Below are 23,433 nucleotides of genomic sequence, written 5' to 3' on the forward strand. Positions count from 1 at the left end.
CTCCCCCCATACCAAAATCCATGGATGCTCAAGTCCCTTACATAAGATGGTACAGTATCACATAAAACTTACACACATCCTCCGGTATACTTTAAATCATCTCTAGATTACTTGTAATACCCAATAGAATGTAAATACCATGCAAATAGTTGTAAATAGTATGTAAATGCAATGTAAATAGTTGCCAGAAAGGCAAATTCAAGTTTTGTTTTTTGGAACTTTCTGGAATTATTTTTCTGAAGATTTTCGATCCATGGTTGTTTGAATCTGAGGATGAGGAACCCCCAGATGTGGACAGCCAACTGTAGTTACTTGTTGAGGGGGAAAAAAAAAAAATTAGTGAGTAAATGAACAATCATGCTCTTGATATTTAGTGACATACAAAGTAATAAAGATAAGGTATTATGGGACAAAAATAGAATACATAATTTTATAATCAGTGTGGTCACAATTTAGGAATTTCACATCAAAAGCAAAAAGAATGAATTTGCTTATTTTTAACAATTTTCAGCACTTCCTAGCTCTTCACTAAATAACTACCACCCAACCCACCAATGGATTTGATAGCAGTTGTCACAATGGCTATTGTTTGCCAATTCTGGCTGACGCCTGACAACTCTTTGAGGAAAACTGGATGTACTCTGTTGGAGTAGAGAAAGCTTTGGAGTTCTTTCTTCCTATTGGATTGCATCTGGAACTTTTCCTTTGCTGCCCACGTTTTTAGCGAGCAAGTTTGGTGAAAGGTGGAAGAGACAGATCCATTGCCTCAATTAACTTTTTCTGAATTCCCTTTAAGGATCAAATTCAACAATCCCTTCTGGGTTCAATTTTCAAAAAAAAAAAATCCTCCCTGGACTTCCCTGGTGGCGCAGTGGTTAAGAATCCACCTGCCAATGTCGGGGACGTGGCTTCGAGCCCTGGTCCAGGAAGATCCCACATGCCGTGGAGCAACTAAGCCCGTGCACCACAACTACTGAAGCCTGTGCACCTACAGCCTGTGCTCCGTAACAAGAGAAGCCACTGCAATGAGAAGCCCGTGCACTGCAATGAAGAGTAGCTCCTGCTCGCTGCAACTAGAGAAAGCCTGTGCGCCCAATGAAGACCCAACATAGCCATAAATAAATAAATAATTCTAAATCCCCAAATTATATATATATTTATTTATATTTATATATGCAATATATGTGCATAAAAAGCCTAAAAGGTATGGACAGAAATAATCAAAAAAATCTATAAAAGGAATAAAAAATAGTTGTATTTGAGCCAAACGGAGGATGATATCAAGGGGACACAGATTCAAGAAACACTTGAATTGTGTTCCACTGGACTACAAATGAGGAGGCTTATAAACACAAAAACTGCAAAATTACATAAGTTGTTTGTTGAGAATTAAAATTAGATCTGGCAAGAAGTAAGGGTGCTTATTAAGTAAGGGTTGGTTGGTGCCCCAAATGGTTGCACAGTTACAAAGGAAGACCTTAAGACCATGAGGTTGCAGCTGGCAGCTGCTAGCAGATACTGGGTTTTTTGTCTGTTTTGTTTGTTTGTTTTTTAGCCACGCTGCACAGCATGCTGGATCTTAGTTCCCTGACCAGGGATGGAACCGGCGCCGCCTGCAGTGGAAGCGAGGAGTCTTAACCGCTGGACCAACAGGGAAGTCCCTAGCAGATACTGTTTTGAGAGGGGCTGGTAGTGTTCTTGAGTCTGATACAGTTCAGAAAATTCAAGTTCTTAACGATGTAGGAACTATCTGAAATCACATTCACAATGGCCATCCAACTCCATTTAGGATGCCTGAGCCACACTTACTCCATTTTGATTTTTTAAATGCACTCTTTTCTTTAATGATTAAAGCAGATGTACAATGCATGTTTGGCCACAAAATAGGCTGTTCTAGTTAGCATAAAGTTTTAAGTGAAATCATGTATAAGCCAAAATGACTTCCCCATACCTCAAAATGTAAAAACTTCTTCCATCAAAGGAAATATATAAAAGTATGTCTCTTTGGTCCATGAGTTTACAAATAATCTTATTTTCCTTTTTATACATTGGTATATTTTCCAAACCTTCTACAAAAAGAATGTAATCTTTTTTACAATCAGATTTAAAAGTCAAGGTAGAAGGAAACAATAGCAAAGATCAATAAAACTAAAAGCTGGTTCTTTGAGAAGATAAACAAAATAGATAAACCACTAGCCAGACTCATCAAGAAAAAAAGGGAGAAGACTCAAATCAATAGAATTAGAAATGAAAAAGGAGAAGTAACAACTGACACTGCAGAAATAAAAAAAATCATGAGAGATTACTACAAGCAACTCTATGCCAATAAAATGGACAATCTGGAAGAAATGGACAAATTCTTAGAAATGCACAACCTGCCAAGACTGAATCAGGAAGAAATAGAAAATATGAACAGACCAATCACAAGCACTGAAATTGAAACTGTGATTAAAAATCTTCCAACAAACAAAAGCCCAGGACCAGACGGCTTCACAGGCAAATTCTATCAAACATTCAGAGATGAGCTAAAACCTATCCTTCTCAAACTCTTCCAAAATATAGCAGAGGGAGGAACACTCCCAAATTCCTTCTACGAGGCCACCATCACCTATGGTAAACGTTATTATTATTTTAAGAACGTCTATCAAATGTTTCTCCTCCAGGAATTGTTCTGCGACCATTCCATGGGGACTTGGAGGCCCCTCCTCAATGTTCTCACAGTGTCCCTTTGTGTCCTCTACCATTCACTGAGCTCACTGGATTTTAGCCATTTGCTAATCTATCTTTCAAAAAGATTTGAAGCTCTTTGAGAGACAGGACTGATTCTTTGATTTCTGAATCCCCAGGCCCTAGCACATACATTAAGCATTCCTAAATGTTTGTGAATCAAATGAAGAAATCAAATAAGGAGTCTATAGTATACGGAACTCAGGTATTCTCATTCTAAACCCAGTTGCATACTTCCTGGAACTAAAGGGATCTAGAATTTTCTCCATTCTTGACTGTAACCTAGGGCCTAGCAAGAATTTAGGAAGTCTATGTTTTTTGCAGGAGTGCCCCCCTGAACATTCAGCACCAGTGTTGCAGGAATCCAGCAGAGTGAGAGCTGAAATCCAAGTTTTTTCCTGGCAAGAGCCAAGATTAGTCACTTAGAGGCACTTGGAGGATTCCCCAAGTCTGCTCATTCCTTTGGGATCACTCAAAGGATCCTCCCAGGACCTCCCCTGGGAACAAAGGAAAACCCAAGACTTGGGACTGGGCCCTTTTCCAACAACAGCTGCTAGTAGTTTGCATTTAACCCTAAACCACAATTAAAATAAAAGGGAGGGGTACTTTCCTGGTGGCGCAGTGGATAAGTCTCCGTGCTCCCAGATTCCTGATCAGGGAACTAGATCCCACATGCAGGCCGCAACTAACAGTATGCGTGCCACAACTAAGGAGCCCTCCTGCTGCAACTAAGACCTGGTACAACCAAATAAATAAATATTTTTTTAAAAGGGCGGGGGGAATAGCGTCAGCTAGGAAACACTTAGGTTTTCTTTAAATTTCTTCTAAAGAGTTTGAGGACCAAACAGGCCAAATTCAGGACAAAAAAAGGAGACCCTGAAACAGGTTTTAACAATATCAACTACGACAGAAGCCATTCACACTAAGAGGGGTAAATCTCCAGTTCAACAAAGGGTTTGTAACGCCCTCGACCTGACTAGCCACCAAATGGCAACCACCCCCCTCCACTCCGCGAGCAGGCGCCGGCAGGGAACCCGCCTTCTCTGAGAGCTGCCCGTGGACTGGGGGCCCAGGCCTTGGAGACCCTCCCAACTGACCTCCTAGGGCCTTATCTGAAATCAACCAAGTCTGACGCCCTCGCGGTCGTTAGGACTCCACGAGCCCCTCCCTGCAGTATCATCTAGAAAATAATTCCTAGACCTGTAGGTTACGGACGAGCGCTTACAATCTGGTTCTGGGCCAGCGCGCCCCACCCGCAGAATGGCTGGATTCTTGGATTTGCACACTCATTCGCTCTCTAAAACCAAACCCGAGAGGAAGGGCATGGCCGAGGGTGGGGATGTCCTAAAATATTCCAGAGCATTTGAGTAGGAAGAGAAGTTTACAGTATTGCTCTCACTGGGGGCGGTGTGGAGCCCTGGAGTGAGGCTCCTCCGCACAGCGAAAGAAGGGTGTGTGCGCTGCGCCCGGGGTGTCAGTGTTAGGTGCGGGGGCAGGAAGAAGAGGGAGGAGAAGGGGTGGGGTGAGCGGAGGCCCTGACACCGGCCCAGGCTCCTCCTGCATCCCCCACTCCCCGCCCCCACTTACTAAGGCGCCCAGCCCGCGGCGCTCTGCTCACTGGCCGCGCGTCCCCGCCAGCCGAGCCCCCCCGCCTGCCAAGCGTCCCCGCCTCGCCTCCTGCCACGGTGAGTTCCGCCCGCCGCTCCCGGGCGGTCCCCAGCCCCAGACCCCGCGCCCGTGGAAACCCCCGCATCGGCGGCTCTGGCTCGCCCGGCTGGCTTCGCCGGGTGTCCCGGGTGCCGGGGAGCCTGGCCGAGGATCAGCTGGGGATGGGGAGGTATCTGGGCCACACCCTGGCTTGGCGAGCAGCGCCCCCGACCCGCCCCGGCGCGACCCCCCAGATCCTCGCGGGGGGGGGGGCGGGAGGGAGCCCTTGTCCTTTACTACTGTACCTTCGTTTTGGTTGCCCCGGGGTCTGCTCTCTCCTACCTTTCGGTTTATCTTTTTTTACACCCACTTTCCTACTTTTCGACTAGTCTCCCCAATTACCCGAACCCCCGCTTCTGGCCCCCTGTCCTGGCCGGCGTATTTCTTTGTGTGCTCCGGCTGCAGGCTGACCTCTGTCCAGATGTTCGTTGCCACCTCCTAGATGGACGGCCCGTGCAGGCTTGGGGAGGGCTGGCGGTTTCCCTACCCAAAGGACACCCCTCAGCCCCTCTCCCCCATGCTTCAGGTTGGGCTTCCTGTTGTTTGTCTGCTAGACGGGAAGGTTCTTACTGCCGACCGAGGGAGGAAAGTCTATTAGTTTTCTTTATAACGCAGTTTTGCTGAGGGGTGGGGGTAAGAGGGGGAGGGAAGCCCATGTGAAACCTGTGTGAAGTGATTTTTGTACTGAAAGGGATCCCTTCTTGCTGTCTTAAACAAGTGGAACTATACAGAGATAGAGGAAGAGCAGGCTTAATGAAGGATCTTCTAACCCAGACTAATCTGTCCCAATGCAATGAGCTGTTGGTACCTGGTCACAATTTGAGCCTGGCCAGAGGAGGGGCGCTTCCCCCAGGCCTGGATACCACACTCTCTAGACGCGGCCGGACTCCACCTAACTGAAACCCGGAATCTGCCTTGTTGGGCCGGGATGGTGGGGAAAGCAGAGCAGCAAGCCCTGTGCCAGGCGCAGCCGAGCCCTGGGCCAGACTCTGGAATACATTAAGCCCACCCCCTTCGCTGGGAGCTTTCTGCAGGGCGTGGTTAGCACAAAGGGCTCCCGGATTCTCCTAGTGGCGGCCTGTGACTCAGTTGTGAGGCCATGTGGGTGAGGCCCGGATGGTTCCAGATTCTCTCTGCAGATGGTTCAGACAGAACACTCCCTGAAGGAAATGGGGAACTGTGCCATCTTAGAGGGCATTTTCCAAGAGGAAGTGAGTCACACCAGGACTTGGCCCGCAACCTGAAGGAGAGGTTTCTTGACTGAACTGTGGGTGAGGACAGCAGTTAGACTGGTAGGGCCGTGGCAGAACTGCTGCTGGGTTATCGGCCAGTATGCCTGCTGGCAGGCTGCCCCAGCTTTATTTGGGAGGTAGCTCTTCCCATTAAGAGGTTTGCAGTTGCTGCAGATGCTTTTTCCCCTGCAGCCTGAGTTTCAACCTGCAGCAGTGGATTTTTATATCCTGCACCTCAGGTGAGGCCAGGCGCAACACTCTGTCAATGATCTTTGCCTCCAACGTGTTTCAGCAAATTGCAAAAGGTAATGACAGGCATTAGGGCAGGAATGAGTTCATATAACTCATTTGGAATTTCTTCATCAGCCCTGCCCCCACAGGTTCCTCTCCAGTTTCTATTTAATCATCTCTTCCAAATGATGTATTCCTTCCTTGACAGCCAGAAGCTACTTTCTTCACTGGGTCCTTGATACAGCACTTGGAGATTATTTTGGTTCTTCAAATTTTCCTGAGGGTCTACTGAGCATAGCACCCTGACTTCTAGGTGATGGTCTTCCCTGGCTATTCCTGCATACAACAGCAGATGGCCACTTTTCCTTCCATGTCTGGCCCCTGTCAAGCCTCTCCAGCAGCCACTCCAGTGAGGTCAGGCCTTGCGCTAGGTGGAGCTGAGACTGAGTGCCTCCTTGCTTTCCATGGACAGCTCCAAAAATGTGAATTTTTTAGAGCACTACCCACTTGGTATGGCCTTGATCCAGTCTAGTCTTTTAAAGTTGAGGGAAACAATGGAATCCTTTCAGAGTTATAATGTGCACATTAGCCCTCAGAGTGCTGGGAAAGCTAGACTGATCTTTTTTTTAGGATCTTTCTTAAGCTTCTCATTTTCCCGGGACTCAACAATTTAGGAATCTCACATCAAAAGCAAAAAGAGGGCTTTCCTGGTGGCGCAGTGGTTGAGAGTCCGCCTGCCGATGCAGGGGACACGGGTTCGTGCCCTGGTCCGGGAAGATCCCACATGCCGCAGAGCGGCTGGGCCCGTGAGCCATGGCCACTGAGCCTGCGCATCCGGAGCCTGTGCTCCGCAACGGGAGAGGCCACAACAGTGAGAGGCCCACGTACCGCAAAAAAAAAAAAAGCAAAAAGAATGAATTTGCTTATTTTTAACAATTTTCAGCACTTCCTAGCCCTTCAGTGGTTTTAATAGCAGTTGTCACAGTAGCTATTGTTTGCCAGTTCTGGTGATGCCTGACAACTCTTCGAGGAAAACTGGATGTACTCTTTTAGGGTAGAGATGGCTTCAGAGTTCTCCTATTGAATTGCATCTGGAGCTTTTCTTTTGCTGCTCACTTTTTTTAGTGGGAAAGTTTTACGTTTGGTGAAAGGGGAGAGACAGCCTGGATCAGATTCATTGCTTCCACTCACTTCTTCTGAATTCCTTTTAGAGATCAAATCAAGAATGCCTTCTGGGTTCAATTCCCCATCCCACCCCCCCAATTTTTTTCTTTTTAAATTCCTCAAAGCAAAAGGAAGGAAACCTAAAACACATTTTAGATAACAGATGTTTGTTTTTACCGACATTCTGCCAGTTGTTTTCTGGGTGGGCTGTAAGAAAAGTAGGGTATGGACAAGACACAAAAGAGCAAAGTAGATCAGACTTCTTGCTCTTTGGAAGTCTCCTTTTTGAAATTATGGCCTGGATCTGGGCATGGGTCCAGAGCAAACATTTGGTATTACTTAGGAGCAGACACTTTTCTATGGAGGCCTCCTACTTCCCTGCTACTCCCAGAAGGATCAAAATTTACATTATTGTCAATTTCCTTCTTACTGATTCATTGAGCAGGCTCTGAGGACAGGGTGCTAGCTTATGTGACCCTGCTACTGGAGCCCACAGTTTAGTGTGGAAAGAAACAAACACAGTTAACTAGAATTCAGGACATATTTTAAAATAGTATGACCTTAGCTGGTAAACTCCCCAGAGGCAAGCATCACGGGACAGAGGTGGTGGAGAGCACATCCACGTGTGCCTAACACCGTGACAGGGTCATGCAAAGTAGGTGCTTGGTGAAGGAACAGAAAAAATGGAAAATTGAATTCCCACTACTGTAAATTTGTAAAGCTCAGAATTCTTTTCGGAAGAGAAAACTACACAAAGAAAGACACGTGAGCTTCCACTTTTCAGACCTGTGTAGGAGATACACAGACATCAGAATAAAATGATTCAATAAAAGGTGAGTGAATGATGAATTAGTTAGAGCCTGTGGAGCTCACAGTGAGAGAGCAGTAAAGTGGGATAAACCAAAACTCAAGAAAACGGTAAGAGTGAGAAGAGAAAGAAAAGTCGGGTCGTGTTGGGTGACCAGACCTGTTTAGCAGGACACACCGTTTTCTCCTCCGCTATGGAATGTACTCTGCTATGGAATGTACTCTGCGGTTCATTCATAGGCCGCCCCTTTCCTGGCCCTTCCCAGCCCTCACCTCCTCCCACAGAGCTCCCAGCCTCAAGGGTTTCAACCCAGACCCGGTAATCACACCTGCACCTCAGCTCCAGCCAAGGGAATTGTTTGATTGATTCATTCACTCATTAGCAAACACTAAACCACTATTTAGTTGTTAGTGGGTAGAACTGAATAATTCACAGTTCTTAACCTAGAGGAACTTAAATCTAAGATAGAGAGACAGGCAAATGATTGGATGGAGTGTTTCAGGTGCTGGAGTAGGCTGTCTGGGGAACAGAGAGGAAGCTGCGGCCTCTCAACCCCAGGCCCAAGGCTATCCATTGGAAGTGTTTCCGAGCCAGAAGCTATAGAGTCCCGGGGTGGGACTCTTCTGGGGCGGTGGAAACGGCGAACTCAAGTCCCTGAACTGCTTGCTGCTTTAGCAACCAATGGTCAGTGCTTCCGTCAGCCCAGGCCGGGCAAGCCCCGCCCAAAATGGGAGGGCCAGGCAGGCTGACTCAGTAGGTCAACCGCTGCACTCTGGAAGAGCTGTATGATTCATCCACTAGCCGAAAGAACAGTATTAATCACATCTTCCCCTTTTCCTTCATCTTACTTTAAAACCAGTGTACTTGCTTCACCTTCAAAACGGAATAACTTGCTCGTAGCACAGGTCAGTGCCCTCAGGGGCCCTGGTTACTGATGAGAGGGTGGTCATCTCTGGTTTTCAAAGCTGTTTTCACTTTCACAACCTTAGATCTCCTGAGTAGCCCCTGATCTACATTCTTATTGCAGAACAAACAGGGAGTCTGTGCTGACTGCTGTGTCCACAGCCCATGTGCTGAGTAAACAGCAGAGGGAGATCCAGTGGGGCAGGAAAGCTCTGTAACTTCATAATGAGCATAGACAATCCCGGGGTGGGTTTGGAGTGACCTGAGTGCTCACTAGAGGAAGACTGGCCTCACTCTCTTGAAGAAGGTATTCAGGGGTGGCCAGGACTTCCTCAGCTTACAAGTTGTATTTCTTAGAGGTTCCTAAATTAGCCTGTTTCCTATTTTAGGGGTCCTTACCCTGCTGTATTCCCTTTCTTACTTCTCTGGCTTTGCAGTGCATTTTCCTTCTGCTCTGCCCTGTGAAGAATGTGAACTAGGTGTCCCACAGCCAGTTCCAGTATCTGGGATCTTTGGGCATTTGTTGTGAAGTGCTCTGCCACTTGAGCTTGGGCACGGGTATTTTTAAACCTCTGTGGTGGCTGACTCCTTTCCTGAGATATTTCAGAACTGGGGTGGGATGCCACAGCCTTCTCCCATAGATGACTCATTCAGTTCAGTTCTCTTATGTTGCTGGACTTCCAGAGCCAATCCAGGCAAGGCTGACTCCCTCTAAGCCCACTGCCATCTGAAGCCAGATCCTGGCTGTGTCAGGAGAGAGGGGAAAGGGTGTGGTTCCCCTGGAATTCATCCCACAGTGGACCTTGAATTGGCTGCTCTCTCCAAGAGAACTGCTTTCCAGATGAATCATGCCAGATTCTGGTTTATAGCATTCTCTAGAGTATAGCATTCTTTGGCATGCTGATTTCTGTACTTTTCTGGGGATTAAGGGGTAGAACTTTTGACTCTTAAAGTGTAATTTTTCAATCCTCATGTTTACCAGCTCCACCTTCTCTGTAACAGACAGCATTTACGGATCTGTGTTGAGTATGCATGTGTCAGCGGAAGGAACCAGACTGAAAGCATGTCTCCGGTTCCTACTGAGACTCTTCAGGGGAAGTTGCCAGCCTCTCCTTCAATCTCTGCTCTAAACTTATTCTTGACGGGTTTTTTTGTGTTTTTTTTTTTTGAGTGGTATATTACAGTCTCAATTCAAATTCACCTGTTTCCTATCCAGTAGTGATTTTAGGTGGTGTTAGCCAAAGCTATTCCATTCTGGCTAAAGCATGCCCTCCAGTTAAGCAAAATTCACTGGGCTCCTATTAAGTACCAGGCATTGGGTCTTGATGAGACATATGCCCCTAGATTATTATACCTGAATATAATGATCTGACACATCCTTTCCTTTCTTTTTTTAAAATTAAATTTATTTATTTATTTATTTATTGGCTGTGTTGGGTCTTCATTGCTGCGGGTGGGCTTTCTCTAGTTGCAGTGAGCGGGGCTACTCTTCGTTGCAGTGCATGGGCTTCCCACTGCAGTGGCTTCTCTTGTTGCGGAGCACGGGCTCTAGGTGTGTGGGCTTCAGTACTTGTGGCACACAGTCTCAGTAGTTGTGGCAAACAGGCTTAGTTGCTCCACGGCATGTGGGATATTCCCAGACCAGGGTTCGAACCCGCGTCCCCTGCATTGGTAGGTGGATTCTTAACCACTGCACTACCAGGGATGTCCCTTACCTTTGTTTTAAACTATTCACAATGAAAAGCTCTTCCTTTCCCACTGCACCCCAGACTGTGAGAGTAGCTCTTTTGTCTAGTGCTGCCAAAAGTATATTAGATCCCCAAAGGAATTGGGATATACTATTACTTGTTCCTTCTCAAGGAAGTAGATAATGGGCTTTGGGTAGCTTTTATTTGGGTAGGGCAACAGCATGTTACTACCAAAGATGCAAATGTCTTTGTTACAATCACTAACAAGTTCAGAACTTTAGTAAAGAATACATGGAATTCCCTGGCAGTCCAGTGGTTAGGACTCAGCACTTTCATTGCAGTGGCCTGTGTTCAGTTCCGGTCGGGGAACTAAGATCCCGCAAGCCACACAGTGAGGCCAATACATGCTCAGGAGACAAAATTCATTTTTAAGCAGATTTCTAAACCCTAGAATGACTGAACAAGGTTACCTAGTTAAGCTTGGAGAGTTGAAGTTTTTATATTAACCAGGCTTGATTGTGTGGGTTGTTGGTATTCAGCCATATCCATATTGAAGAGTCCCATTTACCAGCGCTAAAAGAAACAGAGAAACGTCTGTTCTTTCAGTAGGTGCTTTGTCAGTTAAAAGGAGGGGCACTGATCTTGCTTTTCCAAATAATTAGTGTTTTTATTCTTCATTAGGTGATTTATGCAAAATTAGCAGACAACTAGATAAATCCCTTATTCAGAGCACCAATACCTAAACTGCCTATTTCCATCAGCAGGAGGCATAAAACCTGAGTGAACTGGTCCTTATAGTCATTGAATTTTACAGCTGAAAAGGATTGAATGAATGAGCTTATCACCCTCTTCCAATCATTCTCAAAAGACTGGTAATTCATGTCGCTTAAAAGTTAATGTAAATTGTTTCTTTACATCCTTTAATAGGTTCCAACAGACCTCACCAAAATGCCCTCTCAAATGGAACACGCCATGGAAACCATGATGTTCACATTTCACAAGTTTGCTGGGGATAAAGGCTACTTAACAAAGGAGGACCTGAGAGTACTCATGGAAAAGGAGTTCCCTGGATTTTTGGAAGTAAGTGTTGAAAGGCTCAGAAAGAACCAGAACCAGATGTAAAAATCAATGCTTCTGGGCCCTAGTTCCTTTCCCTTCCTCTTTCCAGCCCTTCCCTGTGGAAGTCACTACTAGAAAGATGTTTTCATTCATTTGCTTATTAAACATTATTGAATGCCTACTGTTTGTAAGATACTAGGGGAGGAAACAGAAGGTAAAGAAGACACAGCCCCTGCCCTCAAGGAGCTTACAGTTTGGAAGTGAAATGAGACTACACACAAATCACCATAATGCGAGGTGTTAGAAGGAATCCATCTGGAGTCATCTGTGTCCATTGAGACAGAGTTGCAGGAAAGAAGGCCTTTCACCAGAGTAATCAACCAGGTTGCCTTGTTGCCCTCAGGTCCATAAACCTGGCACTGGAGGTACCACATCCTGGTCACATCCACTTAGAGCAACTTGAATCTCCCTTCTTAAATTAAATCCCTTTAGATAAAGGCTTTAAAATTTTTTTCCAACACTGCTCCAAAGCAACGGTGTCAAGTATCTGCTGAATGAGTGCCAAGCGGCACTCCAGAAATAACTTCTTTTCACATTGAAAATGCAATGAGACAGGAGCACAGTTTGAGTTTATGCCTCACCTTTGACAGATCGAGGGGTCCGTGAAGACCAGAAGAGGATCTGCCATGAGCTCAGATACATCACTCAGGACATTAGGCAACAAGGCACAGTTGCCCTTTTACATCATAGGCCCTCAAGAGACGGCTGTTGCGTTTCACTGAAGATGAAACATTGCCTAACAAAATATTAGATTGAAATGCAGGCCCTTCTCTCCCTGCCACAGCCAGAGTCATTTGAAGGGATCAGCACTGTGTTTGGTGTGCATTAGCCTCTAAAGGGTGAAGGGAGGAGATGGTAAAAGACAGGGTTCTGCCTCTTGTCATCTGCCTGGTAAACAGCATTAATCAAGCCCCTGACTCCTGACTCATTAAACATAGGGTTTTGTAGTACATGATGATTTACATGTTATCAATACCAGTCAGATAAACAGATATAAATAGCTTAACTAGTATCTCAGAGCTGCAGTTACCACAATTCTATCCCAGAATGAGTTAGAGGATACTGTTGTTCTGCTTTTGTACAGTTCTGTGATAGAGCCCCAGACCAGGACCCTAACTGGGAAGGTTGCTTCAGCTTTCTGTGCCTCAGTTCCTGCCTCTGGAAAATGAGAGGCTGGACATGATTCTCTCCAAGACCACTTTCACTTTCTGTGATCCTTCCAGGCAAGCATAAAATTCAAGGACAAAATGTGCTCATTGTAAACCTGCCCATCACACAAACAAAGGCGTTCTCGGTCTACTTCTGAACACTCATTAATTGTGTTGTTGCACAAGTTAGAAGCCAGGATGATATCACATGAGACGAAGATCCTTCCTCCCTAAAGGCTTTGTGGCTTGGTAAACATAAAGTGTTCAGTAACGAGTACTGAACGTGGCAGTATAATTTATTCTAAGCATGGGGTCATAATTCCAAGCACACCCACACTCGCTGCATTCACAGATCATTTTGTTTCTAAAGTTGACCCCTTACGTCATCCAAATTTCATTCCTGACCACGGCCAGGAAGCTGGGGTTAAGGCCAGAATTAACTGAAACCCACCAAAAGCAGAGGTAGCTGCACAGACAGGTTATAGTTGATTGCTTAGGGCGTGTAGGAAATGCTGCTGCTTTACCTTAAGGGATTTCTGAGTGCAGTTTATAAACATCCAGCACACTTGAGACACTGAGTATCAGTTCCCTGACTCATTTATACAATCAATGAAATTCATAAATATTTTACCTGAGTCCTTTAATACCTGTAAAGGGGCATATTTCCCTCTGGTTGATGGCATGGACTCTACAGGAGAAACCACACTTTCCCACTTCTAATCATCATCACTACGAAAAGGAATGATCAAGCCAATCACCTTGAAAACAGAGTAAAAGAAAAAACAAAGGGGATCTTACCTGCTCATCTTAGTTTTATGTATTCATGCTAGGCATTGAGAATCATGGGGAGTTTTATAACTCCATCACACATACTGCTTTTGAAGTACATCCAGTGTAAAACAAAGAGTACATCCAGCAAAGAGTATAGGATGGCATAGATTGACCAACTTATTAAGAACAGAAGCAATCTTAGAAACACTCTAGTCCAACCTCAATTCTTAGTTGTTACACGAAGGCCCACCATGCTGTGTGACTTACTCTAGGTCACCTGGCTAATATGATATGAAGCCACCCTAGACTGGCCTCAGCTGTGCCAAGAAATGAGGACCATCTGCCTGAACTCTTTAAACCTAACACACCCCAGGGCATCATTAACACCTCTTTAAAATCCATAGGACAATGATCTGAAATTTACTCCCTAAATAATTGCATGAGGTCTTTCATAGGAGTTTCCTTCTTTAAGGACTTGACCATGCTATCAGGAATGAAAGCTTGTCAAGAGAATATAAGTTTAAACTAAAAAATGGGGGAATTTGGGGTGGTTCTCAGACAGAATTTTGTGATTTTGAAAATTGTAACAGTTGGACTGTAAGTAAAGCATGTCAGAAGGCCATGCTGGTTTCTAAGTGGACTGAGAGTTCAGAGTCGTGAGTCTCCCTTCTCTGGCACTGAATCTCCTCTTTCTAGAAATAGGCTGTTTCTAGTCCCTGAGTTATATAAAAGAGTGGAGTTATATAAAAGAGTGCCATGGAAACCTCTTTCCTAGCTTGAAATAAATATGAATTTACTGAAATGCTCTGAATTTCTGAAAAATACATTTAGACGACCTCCAAAGATCACTATGACCTAAAGCAAGAATTCAAATAATTAGGAGATTATATATATATAGCTGTCAGCAGTACAAATCAAAGAAGCTCGTCATTGCAACCATTGACTCGTATTTCTTGCCTCTGTCTTTTTTTTTTCAGAATCAAAAAGACCCTCTGGCTGTGGACAAAATAATGAAGGACCTGGACCAGTGCCGAGACGGCAAAGTGGGCTTCCAGAGCTTCTTTTCACTAATCGCTGGGCTCACCATCGCGTGCAATGACTATTTTGTAGTACACATGAAGCAGAAGGGAAAGAAGTAGGCAGCATTGAGCAATTACTCCCACCCTGATAAGAATTCTCATAAAGGGTCACTTAAGGAATCTGCCCTACAGCTACCCCTGTATAAGGATTTCCTGAGCAGATGGGGACCCTTAGAAAATGTACAAATAAAATCCAACTCCACCTTGAGAAGCAGAGAAAGAAAAGTCAATTAAAGTCAGATAAGCTTTTGATTTTTATATTGCTTGCATCCCCTTGCCCTCAATAAACAAATTCCTTTTTTAGTTCTGAATTTGAGACAGAATGTTTGTTCTTCTTCAGAAATGTTTGTTCCCTGCTTCATTCGCAAAGAGCCCACGTGCCCTTAAGCATCTAGCGCAAGGCAGAGCTCTTTCCACAGAACCTGCAAAATGGGAAAGCACTCTCCACTCAGGCTTGGGGTCTAACTTCTCAAATTGATCTGCCCTGTAGCTGTTCCTAGCTGAAGGACAACAACTCCAAGGATTAAAAGAAGGCACTTCAGGGTATATTCCACCTTTATAATTCCTGAGCATAGTCCTGCCCAGTTAAATCAGTGCCTTTCCAACCAGCACTTTGTATGCCTGAGATGTCTGAGTCCATTTTTCATAGCAAAGTTTCGGCAAACTAGGGTAAGAATAGTTCCATAAGACAACTAATCAAAATCAGTCCAGTGCGATGCCTCTAACAATATAACGTTAACATTTTTAGAGCTGTCATGAGATGCCATGAGTGTACTAAGATGTCAGGAAATAGGCTAGCCATGATTTATAATATAACGGGGTAGTGCTTTTTTGTTGAAAATGAAATGCCAGTACTTATGTCTTGATAAATAGCAGAATGTTTCTCCCAGCCCTTTCTGTGTCTGTTACAAGCTTCAGCAGATAGGCATTCCATAGCTATTATTAAATAGCTATGCTTATTAATAATACAGTATTCTATATTTTTATGGAGGGATGAGGTATTAATTGGCACATGAAATTGTCCCAATTAAATAGGGCAATGAAGATGGAAACATCAATATAACTCTGGGGGAAAGTTCAATATAAGGTCATCCACCATCACAAGGAAAAGCATGCAAAAGGGAACAGGACAGTCCAAAACTATCTTTGGGGAAAGGATATCTGTAATAAAATCAAGGCCAAAGATAAAATTCCAACCATTTTATTTTGTCTCAGCCAACAGATGAACAAGGTAAGACAACTTATCTTGTTAGCTATAGTTAACAGATAGCTTTGCTGCTATAGAGTTATATCAGTCAGCAGGTTTACAAAGAGAGGGATTTACTACAAGATATTAAATGGAGGAGCGGAGTTGGCTAGCTAAAGAACTGACTCGAGGAGTGATTCCCAAATCCGTGCTATAGAACTGGGCCCCCAAGGGAACTGCTGGCTCAGGAAGCTGCCTGCTGAACTGGGAAGCCGTCGCTAAAGCTAGCAGCTCCAGAACCACACAACCCATGGCACAGTCCACACTACCAAATATGGGTACCCATTACCCTGCCTCTTTCCACACATGACTTGGCTCCCACATCCAAGTATCAAAGAAGTGCATCTCATTACCAGAAACTCAATCACATCAAAACCTGATGTGATGTGCAAGGGAGTCTGGCAAATAAAGTTTTACATTTTCCAACCTCTACACACTAGGAGTTGGCATGCTGGTCCACCATATCTGCCACAGTGACAATTCTTAATTCTAAGAGAAATCTTCCAGTGGTCCTAGAGACTGTCATACAGAATGAAGTAAGTCAGAAAGAGAAAAATATTGTATAATATTGCTAATATGTGGAATCTAGAAACATGATACAGATGAACTTATTTGCAAAGCAAAAATAGAGACACAGACATAGAGAACAAACGTATGGATACCAAGGGGGGAAGGGGGAGTGGGATGAATTGGGAGACTGGGATTGACATATATACACTACTATGTATAAAATAGATGACTAATGAGAACCTACTATACAGCACAGGAACTCTACTCAGTGCTCTGTGGTGACCTAAATGGGCAGGAAATCCAAAAAAGGGGATATATGTATACATATAGCTGATTTACTTTGCTGTACAGCAGGAACTAACACAACATTGTAAAGTGACTATACTCCAATAAAAATTAATTTAAAAAAAAATAAGAGAACTCTTCCAACCTGTAGGTTAAAGAGATTATTGCTCTAAGGAAACGAGACTCTAAAAGATAACCTCTGACAGCTACAGGGAATAGAGAAGCAAACTGGCCCATCCCAGTAAGGCAAACTTGTATCAGTCCAAATTTACCCTTTTAGTTTACACCACCTGCATCCTGGGGCAACGGTGTTTACTGGGTGTTATAAAATTGGTGTTCAGTTTGCAAATGGGGAGGTGAAAGTGTAACACAGGGATATTATAGGCTCAGATGTCCCAAAATCCATAGCAAGCTTTCACACTCTAAGCCTCTTTACCTGAAAACAGAAAGAGAAATATTCCAGGAGAGAGGGCTCTGTGGCTAGGAGAGAGGAAGTATCATTCATCTTCACAGTGGATTTGTAGAGTCTAAAAATTTCTAAAGCAATGTATTATTCCCAGAACATGGCCTCAGATGCTCTGGCCAGGGAATCATCTGAGTCACTGTATTTGGGATGTGTGTGGTGGGGCTGGGAGGAGAGGAGAGGGAAAGTGGACAATAACATATTTTTTCTCACCTTAGCCTCATTGCTTGAAGCACTTAGTAGGGAGCTAGTACAAGGAAACTGAAAAGGCTATTTATGGTTTGAAATCCTACACGGCTTTCCACGCCAGCGAAAACACAGGGCTCCCACAATCTGACCTGCTGAAACAGCCGTTCAGGCTTTCGGAGCCACAGCCTAATGGCTCCCAGGGGCAAAGCTGCAATTATGCCAACAGTCATCAAGAGGAATCATCTGGAAAATTCCACTCATTCTGCTACACGGCTGAGTTGTAAAAGCAGATTCTGCCCCTCCCCACACCCAGCTGTGAAGGAAGAACGACTAACAGTACAGAAAGCCAGTTTCAAACATGCTGCAGAGCTGACCTTGAAAAACACCTCATTTTCTCTCTTGGACCCTGACCATGAGCCAGTTACTTGTGATTTAATACTTTTCTATCCAACTCATCTCAGTGGGAGACCAAGGGCAAGTATATAAACCTCTCTCTCAATTCGACCAATTTGAAAGTGATTGTTCAGGTAACTTCTCTGGCTCTTAACCACAGAGGAATAGGTGTGAATAGAAGTTCAGTCATTTGGCAAATATTTACGAGGGGGACTATATGAATGACACCAAGCAAAGTTCTGTGGCAGATATAAAGAAGCAGAACAGGGCCTGCTCGGAGAGATTATAATCGGGTTGCAAGTGAATAGATAAAACAGACAAAAAGTTAAATAACAACACAACAGAGGATTGGCAAAGGTGAGATGTGATAGGCACCCTTGGTCACTGTTGGTAAGAATGTAATTTATACAACTTCCGGAGGAGGCAAAACTTGGCAGTAGGTACCAGGATCCTCTGATGTGTTTTCTTGGATCCAATATTTCTATCCCTAAGCATTTCTCGTAACAAAGTAATCAAAGATAGTTACAAAGATTCATATGCAAAGATATTTAACGCAGCATTCTTTAGAATAGTTAAAACCCAAATAAAACCTCCATGTCCAACGATATGGTTATGGTTAAATAAGTTAAGTGTAGATGCACATGAGATACTATATGACTCATGAAAATCATGACTGAAGAATATTAAGATGGGGAATTGTCTATGTAAAGTAAAGCAGACAGCAAAATTGGTAATATAATGGGATTCTTCCCTTTTTAAAATATGTGTCTGCATACACACACAGACAAAGACCAATGGAAATATACCCACGTGTGTTTTAGTTTCCAAGGTAGGAGTTACTGGCCTGGGAAATTGTTGTCTCCCAAAAGTTTATGAGCTTATTTTAATTTTCTTCTCTACACACTGCTACGTTACCTAAATTTTCTATAATAATTCTACTTTTGCAATCTGGGAAACAAAATTCTAAATAGTATTTATTTTAAGTGCATGTGAGGGGCTTCCCTGGTGGCGCAGTGGTTGAGAGTCCGCCTGCCGATGCAGGGGACACGGGTTCGTGCCCCGGTCCGGGAAAATCCCACATGCCGCGGAGCGGCTAGGCCCGTGAGCCATGGCCGCTGAGCCTGTGTGTCCGGAGCCTGTGCACCGCAACGGGAGAGGCCACAACAGTGAGAGGCCCGCGTACCGCAAAAAAAAAAAAAAAATTGCATGTGTATTTATTGAGGGTCTACCATGAGTCAAGACCTGTATGAGTTACTTCTTAAACATTATCTTATTTAGTCCTCACAGTAACCCTCTTATGGTATTATGATATCCATGTTACAGATGACAAAACTAAGACTCAAGTAACTCCCTCAAAGTCCCACAGTGACAATGTCAACATCTGAACTCAGTCTTTTTCTTTCTTTCTTTCTTTTTTCTTTCTTTCTCTTCTTTCTTTCCATTCTGCAGCTGTGTCAAGATGCTATTTGCATGTTATAACATTCAAAAGAGTAAGAAATCATTGTGGGCTGGGCAAGACTAGTCAGAGAAGGTTTTGTATAAGAGGTAGGATCTTATCTGGTCTTCAAAGAGTAGAAGAAATTTGGATAATAGTGTTCTTACTACAATCCAGGTTCTGTTCTAGTGCTTTACAAATATTAACTCATTGCTCCTCCCAGCTTATGAGGTAGGTGCTATTACTTTACAGGTGGTTTGACCAGGGTACCAAGCTGATAAGTCGTGGGGGCAGAATTTGAACCTAGACCATCTAAGGTTTTAACCGCTCTTCCCTGGTGCATCTCTGGACATGGTAATGATAGCACAAAGTAATATCCAGACAAAGAACACCTGGGAGGCCTTTCACAGTCCAGCAGGCTAGAATGGAGTGTATTCACGTAAGGAAGTGCATGTAGGTGGCACAGGAAAGGTAGGAGGTGATAAGTGAATGATAACTGGGAAATAGTAAATGATATGAGAAGTGTGGTGGGTGAGGTCACTGGATTAAAAACTCTACAAATCTAAGGTTTGAGTTATCTCTACTCCTTTGGGAGACAGAGATGAGCCTCTTGTTTAAAATGAGGTAATCAGCAGAAAATGTGTTCTTGTGAATGTTCTACCCACTTTCTTCTAGCTTTCACATTCCAGTCACATTCCAGTTACAAAAGATAAAGCAGGGTGGGGATTCTTGTCTTTCTAAGAAGCTCTGAGAACAGAGGAGGAAGGAAAAATATTGACCTCTGCCAAGTCATGCCAAAACCAAGAGAGGGAGAAAGTCAAGATGATGGGGCTATAAGGTCTGGGTGAGAAAGCTGCCTCCATGGAACACGAATTCACCTTGTTTCCTACCATGAGTCCCGTTTACCTGCAAAATGCCATGTTCACTCCAACTGTAGCTACCCTATATATATATATTTTTTAATTAATTTATTATTATTTTATTTTGGCTGCGTTGGGTCTTCGTTGCTGCACGCGGGCTTTCTCTAGTTGCGGCGAGCCAGGGCTACTCTTCCTTGTGGTGTGCAGGCTTCTCATTGCGATGGCTTCTCTTCCTGCAGAGCACGAGCTCTAGGCGTGCGGACTCAGTTGTTGTGGCTCAAGGGCTCTAGAGTGCAAGCTCGGTAGCTGCGGCGCATGGGCTTAGTTGCTCCGTGGTGTGTGGGATCTTCCTGGACCAGGGAGCGAACCCGTATCCCCTGCATTGGCAGGCAATTCTTAACCACTGTGCCACCAGGGAAGTCCCTATCCTATATTTTTTTAGGGTAAAGTCTGGAAGAGTTATGTAAAAGTAAAAATGGTTGTGTTATTAAAGTTTTCTTTAACATTTATACATCATCCTTTCAATAAGATTGACCAAAGGTGGAAAAATAATTTCAATTAGCTCTCCAGACACAGAACTCGTACTGCTCAATGTAAAAATCCTATTTGTCACGTTAATGAGCAGCCCCTGCATTTCGGGTTTTTCCTGCAAAGGTTCAGCCTGTCTCTTTCAAGCTCTTCTGGGCATATCCATCAAGGCTCTGATGAGCATTAACAGCACTTAGCCTCAAGCCTGTTCTTCTAGAAGGAGGAGGGGGATGATTCAGCTTTGGTCTCAGCAGGGAGGACTCTGCTCTGTCCTACCCAATCTTGGGTGAGTCAGCGCACAGAGCCAGGTTTCTTGGCATTCTTACAAATTTTACAAATGTTAAAATTTCCTTTCAACAACATGATTTAAAGCACTACAGGAGTAGCAAACAACACAGAAAATATGGTCACTGGCCTGCAAAGAGTTTACAGTCTGGTGGAACAAGAGCCGTACATATCACAGCAACAATACATGACAGTGTGTGAGGTAAAGAAATAGCATCAGTGGTGTTAGCTCTGAGGGTTGGGGGTTTCATGGAGGAAGCATCTTGGCCACAAAGGACTGAAAGGAAGATCCACTTTGGGCAGGGAAGGCTGGGAAGAACAGAGAGGAACACATAGAAAACGTGGAAAGGCAAGAAGAAGCAGTGAGAAGCCTGGCAGGGCTGTGACCTGGGATGGGAGTGCTGTCAGCTGGAGGATGGACACGGAAGTCCTCACGGCTAATGGGGGGTGGGGGCCGCTGGTAGGATTCATCAAGGTGTTGAGCAAGGGAGTGGTATTTCAGCACAATTAATGCGACACAAGTAACAGATGCGGGAGAGACTAGAGACCTACCATCCAAGTCTACTGCTCACTGGACTGCTGTGAAAACACTTAGGGAGATCTCAATGTGCTGATTTGGAATGGTCTCCAAGACACAGTATTAGAGTAAAAAATTACAGAAGAGTATGCATCTGTCTGTCTATGTGTCTATTAAATGACCATTTGTGAAGAAATGACAGGGGAGAATGTAAGCACATAATTACTTAAATATGCAAAAAACATATCCAAAAAGAATATACAAGAAACTGATGAAACTGGATGATTCCCAGAAAGAACAGGATGGCCGCAGGAACAAGAATTGGGAAGGAGAATATTTATGTGTCCTTTTGTATCATTAGAATTTGAGTCCATGTAGAGATACAAAAAAATAATAAAATTATACTTTAAAAATAATTCATTGTTTTAAAAAATATTTTAAAGAACTTTCCTGTCTTTAGTAAACATGTATTGTTTTAATAATCAAAGCTTCACATTATTCTCTTAAGGTTTTATGTGCATACTGTAATAATCTGAGTAAGATAAGTTAAGGTTCAGACTAGAGTACTCGAGGCAAGATTGGAAGGATGAGGTGGATGCAAACAGACAGAATGATATCGAAAGCGAGGATGGGTATTGGAATTGAAGAAGAATTTATTCTTCAAAGGCCACTCTTCACACCGAATATATACGATAAACAGCAGATAATTAGGATCTGCTAAGGATTCCCTAAGCCTGTGCTTCTTCACACTGTGGCCAGGGGGTTTTGGGTGAGAGTCAATGACAGAGTTTACTCAAGTTATAGCCTCAGTAGGGAGCACTTTTCTGGAGCACCCACTTTACTTAATGGTGTCATTTAAAACAATTTTATACTAAAACAGATCTTCAGCATAAAACACAGGACTTCTAAGAAAATTCCCTCCTACAGGGTGTTCCTTTTGGCTGCACCTTTTGGATACCTCCCCACAACACACACACACACACACACACACACACACACACACACACACACGAGGCAGGTGTTCACTTTCCTCTGCTACAAACAGCACTTTGGAGGACCCACTTGAGAAGCCCACACTGGGCAGCAAGGCTCACCCCATGCAATGCAAACAGCCCCATGTGGCAAGCTTCCAGCATCCTCACACCCCTTCTACCCTTAGACCCCCACCATTTACCCTGACCCTCTGGGCCCTTCCCTCTCCTGTCTCCCCCATGTCTGACCTCTTTGTTTATGCTCTTATTTACCGCCCTGCTCCAACTTTAGGACTGAGGCACACTCACACTTTGCATGCTAACAATACTGACTTCCTTCCTTAACAGAGATTCTCCCTAATCTATGTTTTCTCAGACCACCCTGAAAAATCTAGAACCTTCTACACGACTGCAGTCTCCTAGGCAGCACCACTCCCACCAGGCATTCTCAGGTCACAGATCCAGGGACCAGAACACAAAACAAAGTATTTTAAAAATGTAACAGGACTCGATGACCCATTAAAATGGGTGGAAAATAGAAGTATTAGTTGCACCTTCAGAATCTATGCAAGCTTGACCCCTTGGGCTGGGGGCTGGGGTGGCAGACTTCCAAAAGAAGCCCAACTGCAGTGAATCATTATATACGAGAATTTGACCTGGCATTAGTCCATAGACTTTGCACATTCCCTGCTGGCATCTGTCAGCAGCACTGTGGGTCAGGTGTGTGACCTTGGCTGCTCCTGTGGCCTCCACTTACACTTCATGGACCAGGTTTTGCCTTCTTATCCCTCCTTCACTGGCCTCCAACTCTCAGTCTGGGCCTGGTTCTGCCTTCTCAGCACTGACCACTCATCACAGTGGGAACAGGAAGAGGGAGGGGTCAGAGGAGCTGCTTGAGTGGACAGAAGATTGAGAGGTCCACTGACAACATCCCGGAAGCCTGGGAGAGGGGCTTGTGAGCCCTGTGATGAGAATGCTTGGGAGGTACCTGGTACAGTACTTAACGTTAGGGCTCTGGAGTCAAGCAGACCTGTGCTCAAATCCTGCCTGTCACTGTCAACTTTATGACATATTGATAAGAATAGGTACCACCTATTGCCCATTTTCTATTGGCCAGGCATCTGCTGAGCTCTTAATATGCTTTATCTCATTTACAACACTTTGAGTTTTCTTA

General features: G+C 44.3%; 1 protein-coding gene across 1 annotated transcript; it reads left to right on the forward strand.

Moving 5' to 3' along the window:
• The first annotated feature begins 4,213 nt into the window (after window positions 1-4,213).
• S100A10 (S100 calcium binding protein A10) lies at window positions 4,214-14,888 on the forward strand. The gene is made up of 3 exons (XM_024762913.1): window positions 4,214-4,412; window positions 11,388-11,540; window positions 14,476-14,888. The coding sequence occupies exons 2-3, from the start codon at window positions 11,409-11,411 to the stop codon at window positions 14,635-14,637; spliced, it is 294 nt and encodes a 97-aa protein (XP_024618681.1). The 5' UTR covers window positions 4,214-4,412; window positions 11,388-11,408; the 3' UTR covers window positions 14,638-14,888.
• Window positions 14,889-23,433: the final 8,545 nt, after the last annotated feature.

Source organism: Neophocaena asiaeorientalis, unplaced genomic scaffold (genome assembly GCF_003031525.2).
Source record: "Neophocaena asiaeorientalis asiaeorientalis breed wild unplaced genomic scaffold, Neophocaena_asiaeorientalis_V1.1 scaffold167, whole genome shotgun sequence".
In the NCBI taxonomy this organism is placed as follows: domain Eukaryota; kingdom Metazoa; phylum Chordata; class Mammalia; order Artiodactyla; family Phocoenidae; genus Neophocaena; species Neophocaena asiaeorientalis.

Bases quoted from the DNA above. Each gene is read 5' to 3' on its own strand.
- S100A10 (XM_024762913.1), top strand. From the start codon at position 11,409: ATGCCCTCTCAAATGGAACACGCCATGGAAACCATGATGTTCACATTT. The intron at 11,541-14,475 runs GTAAGTGTTGAA...TTTTTTTTTCAG, and splicing joins AGTTCCCTGGATTTTTGGAA to AATCAAAAAGACCCTCTGGC.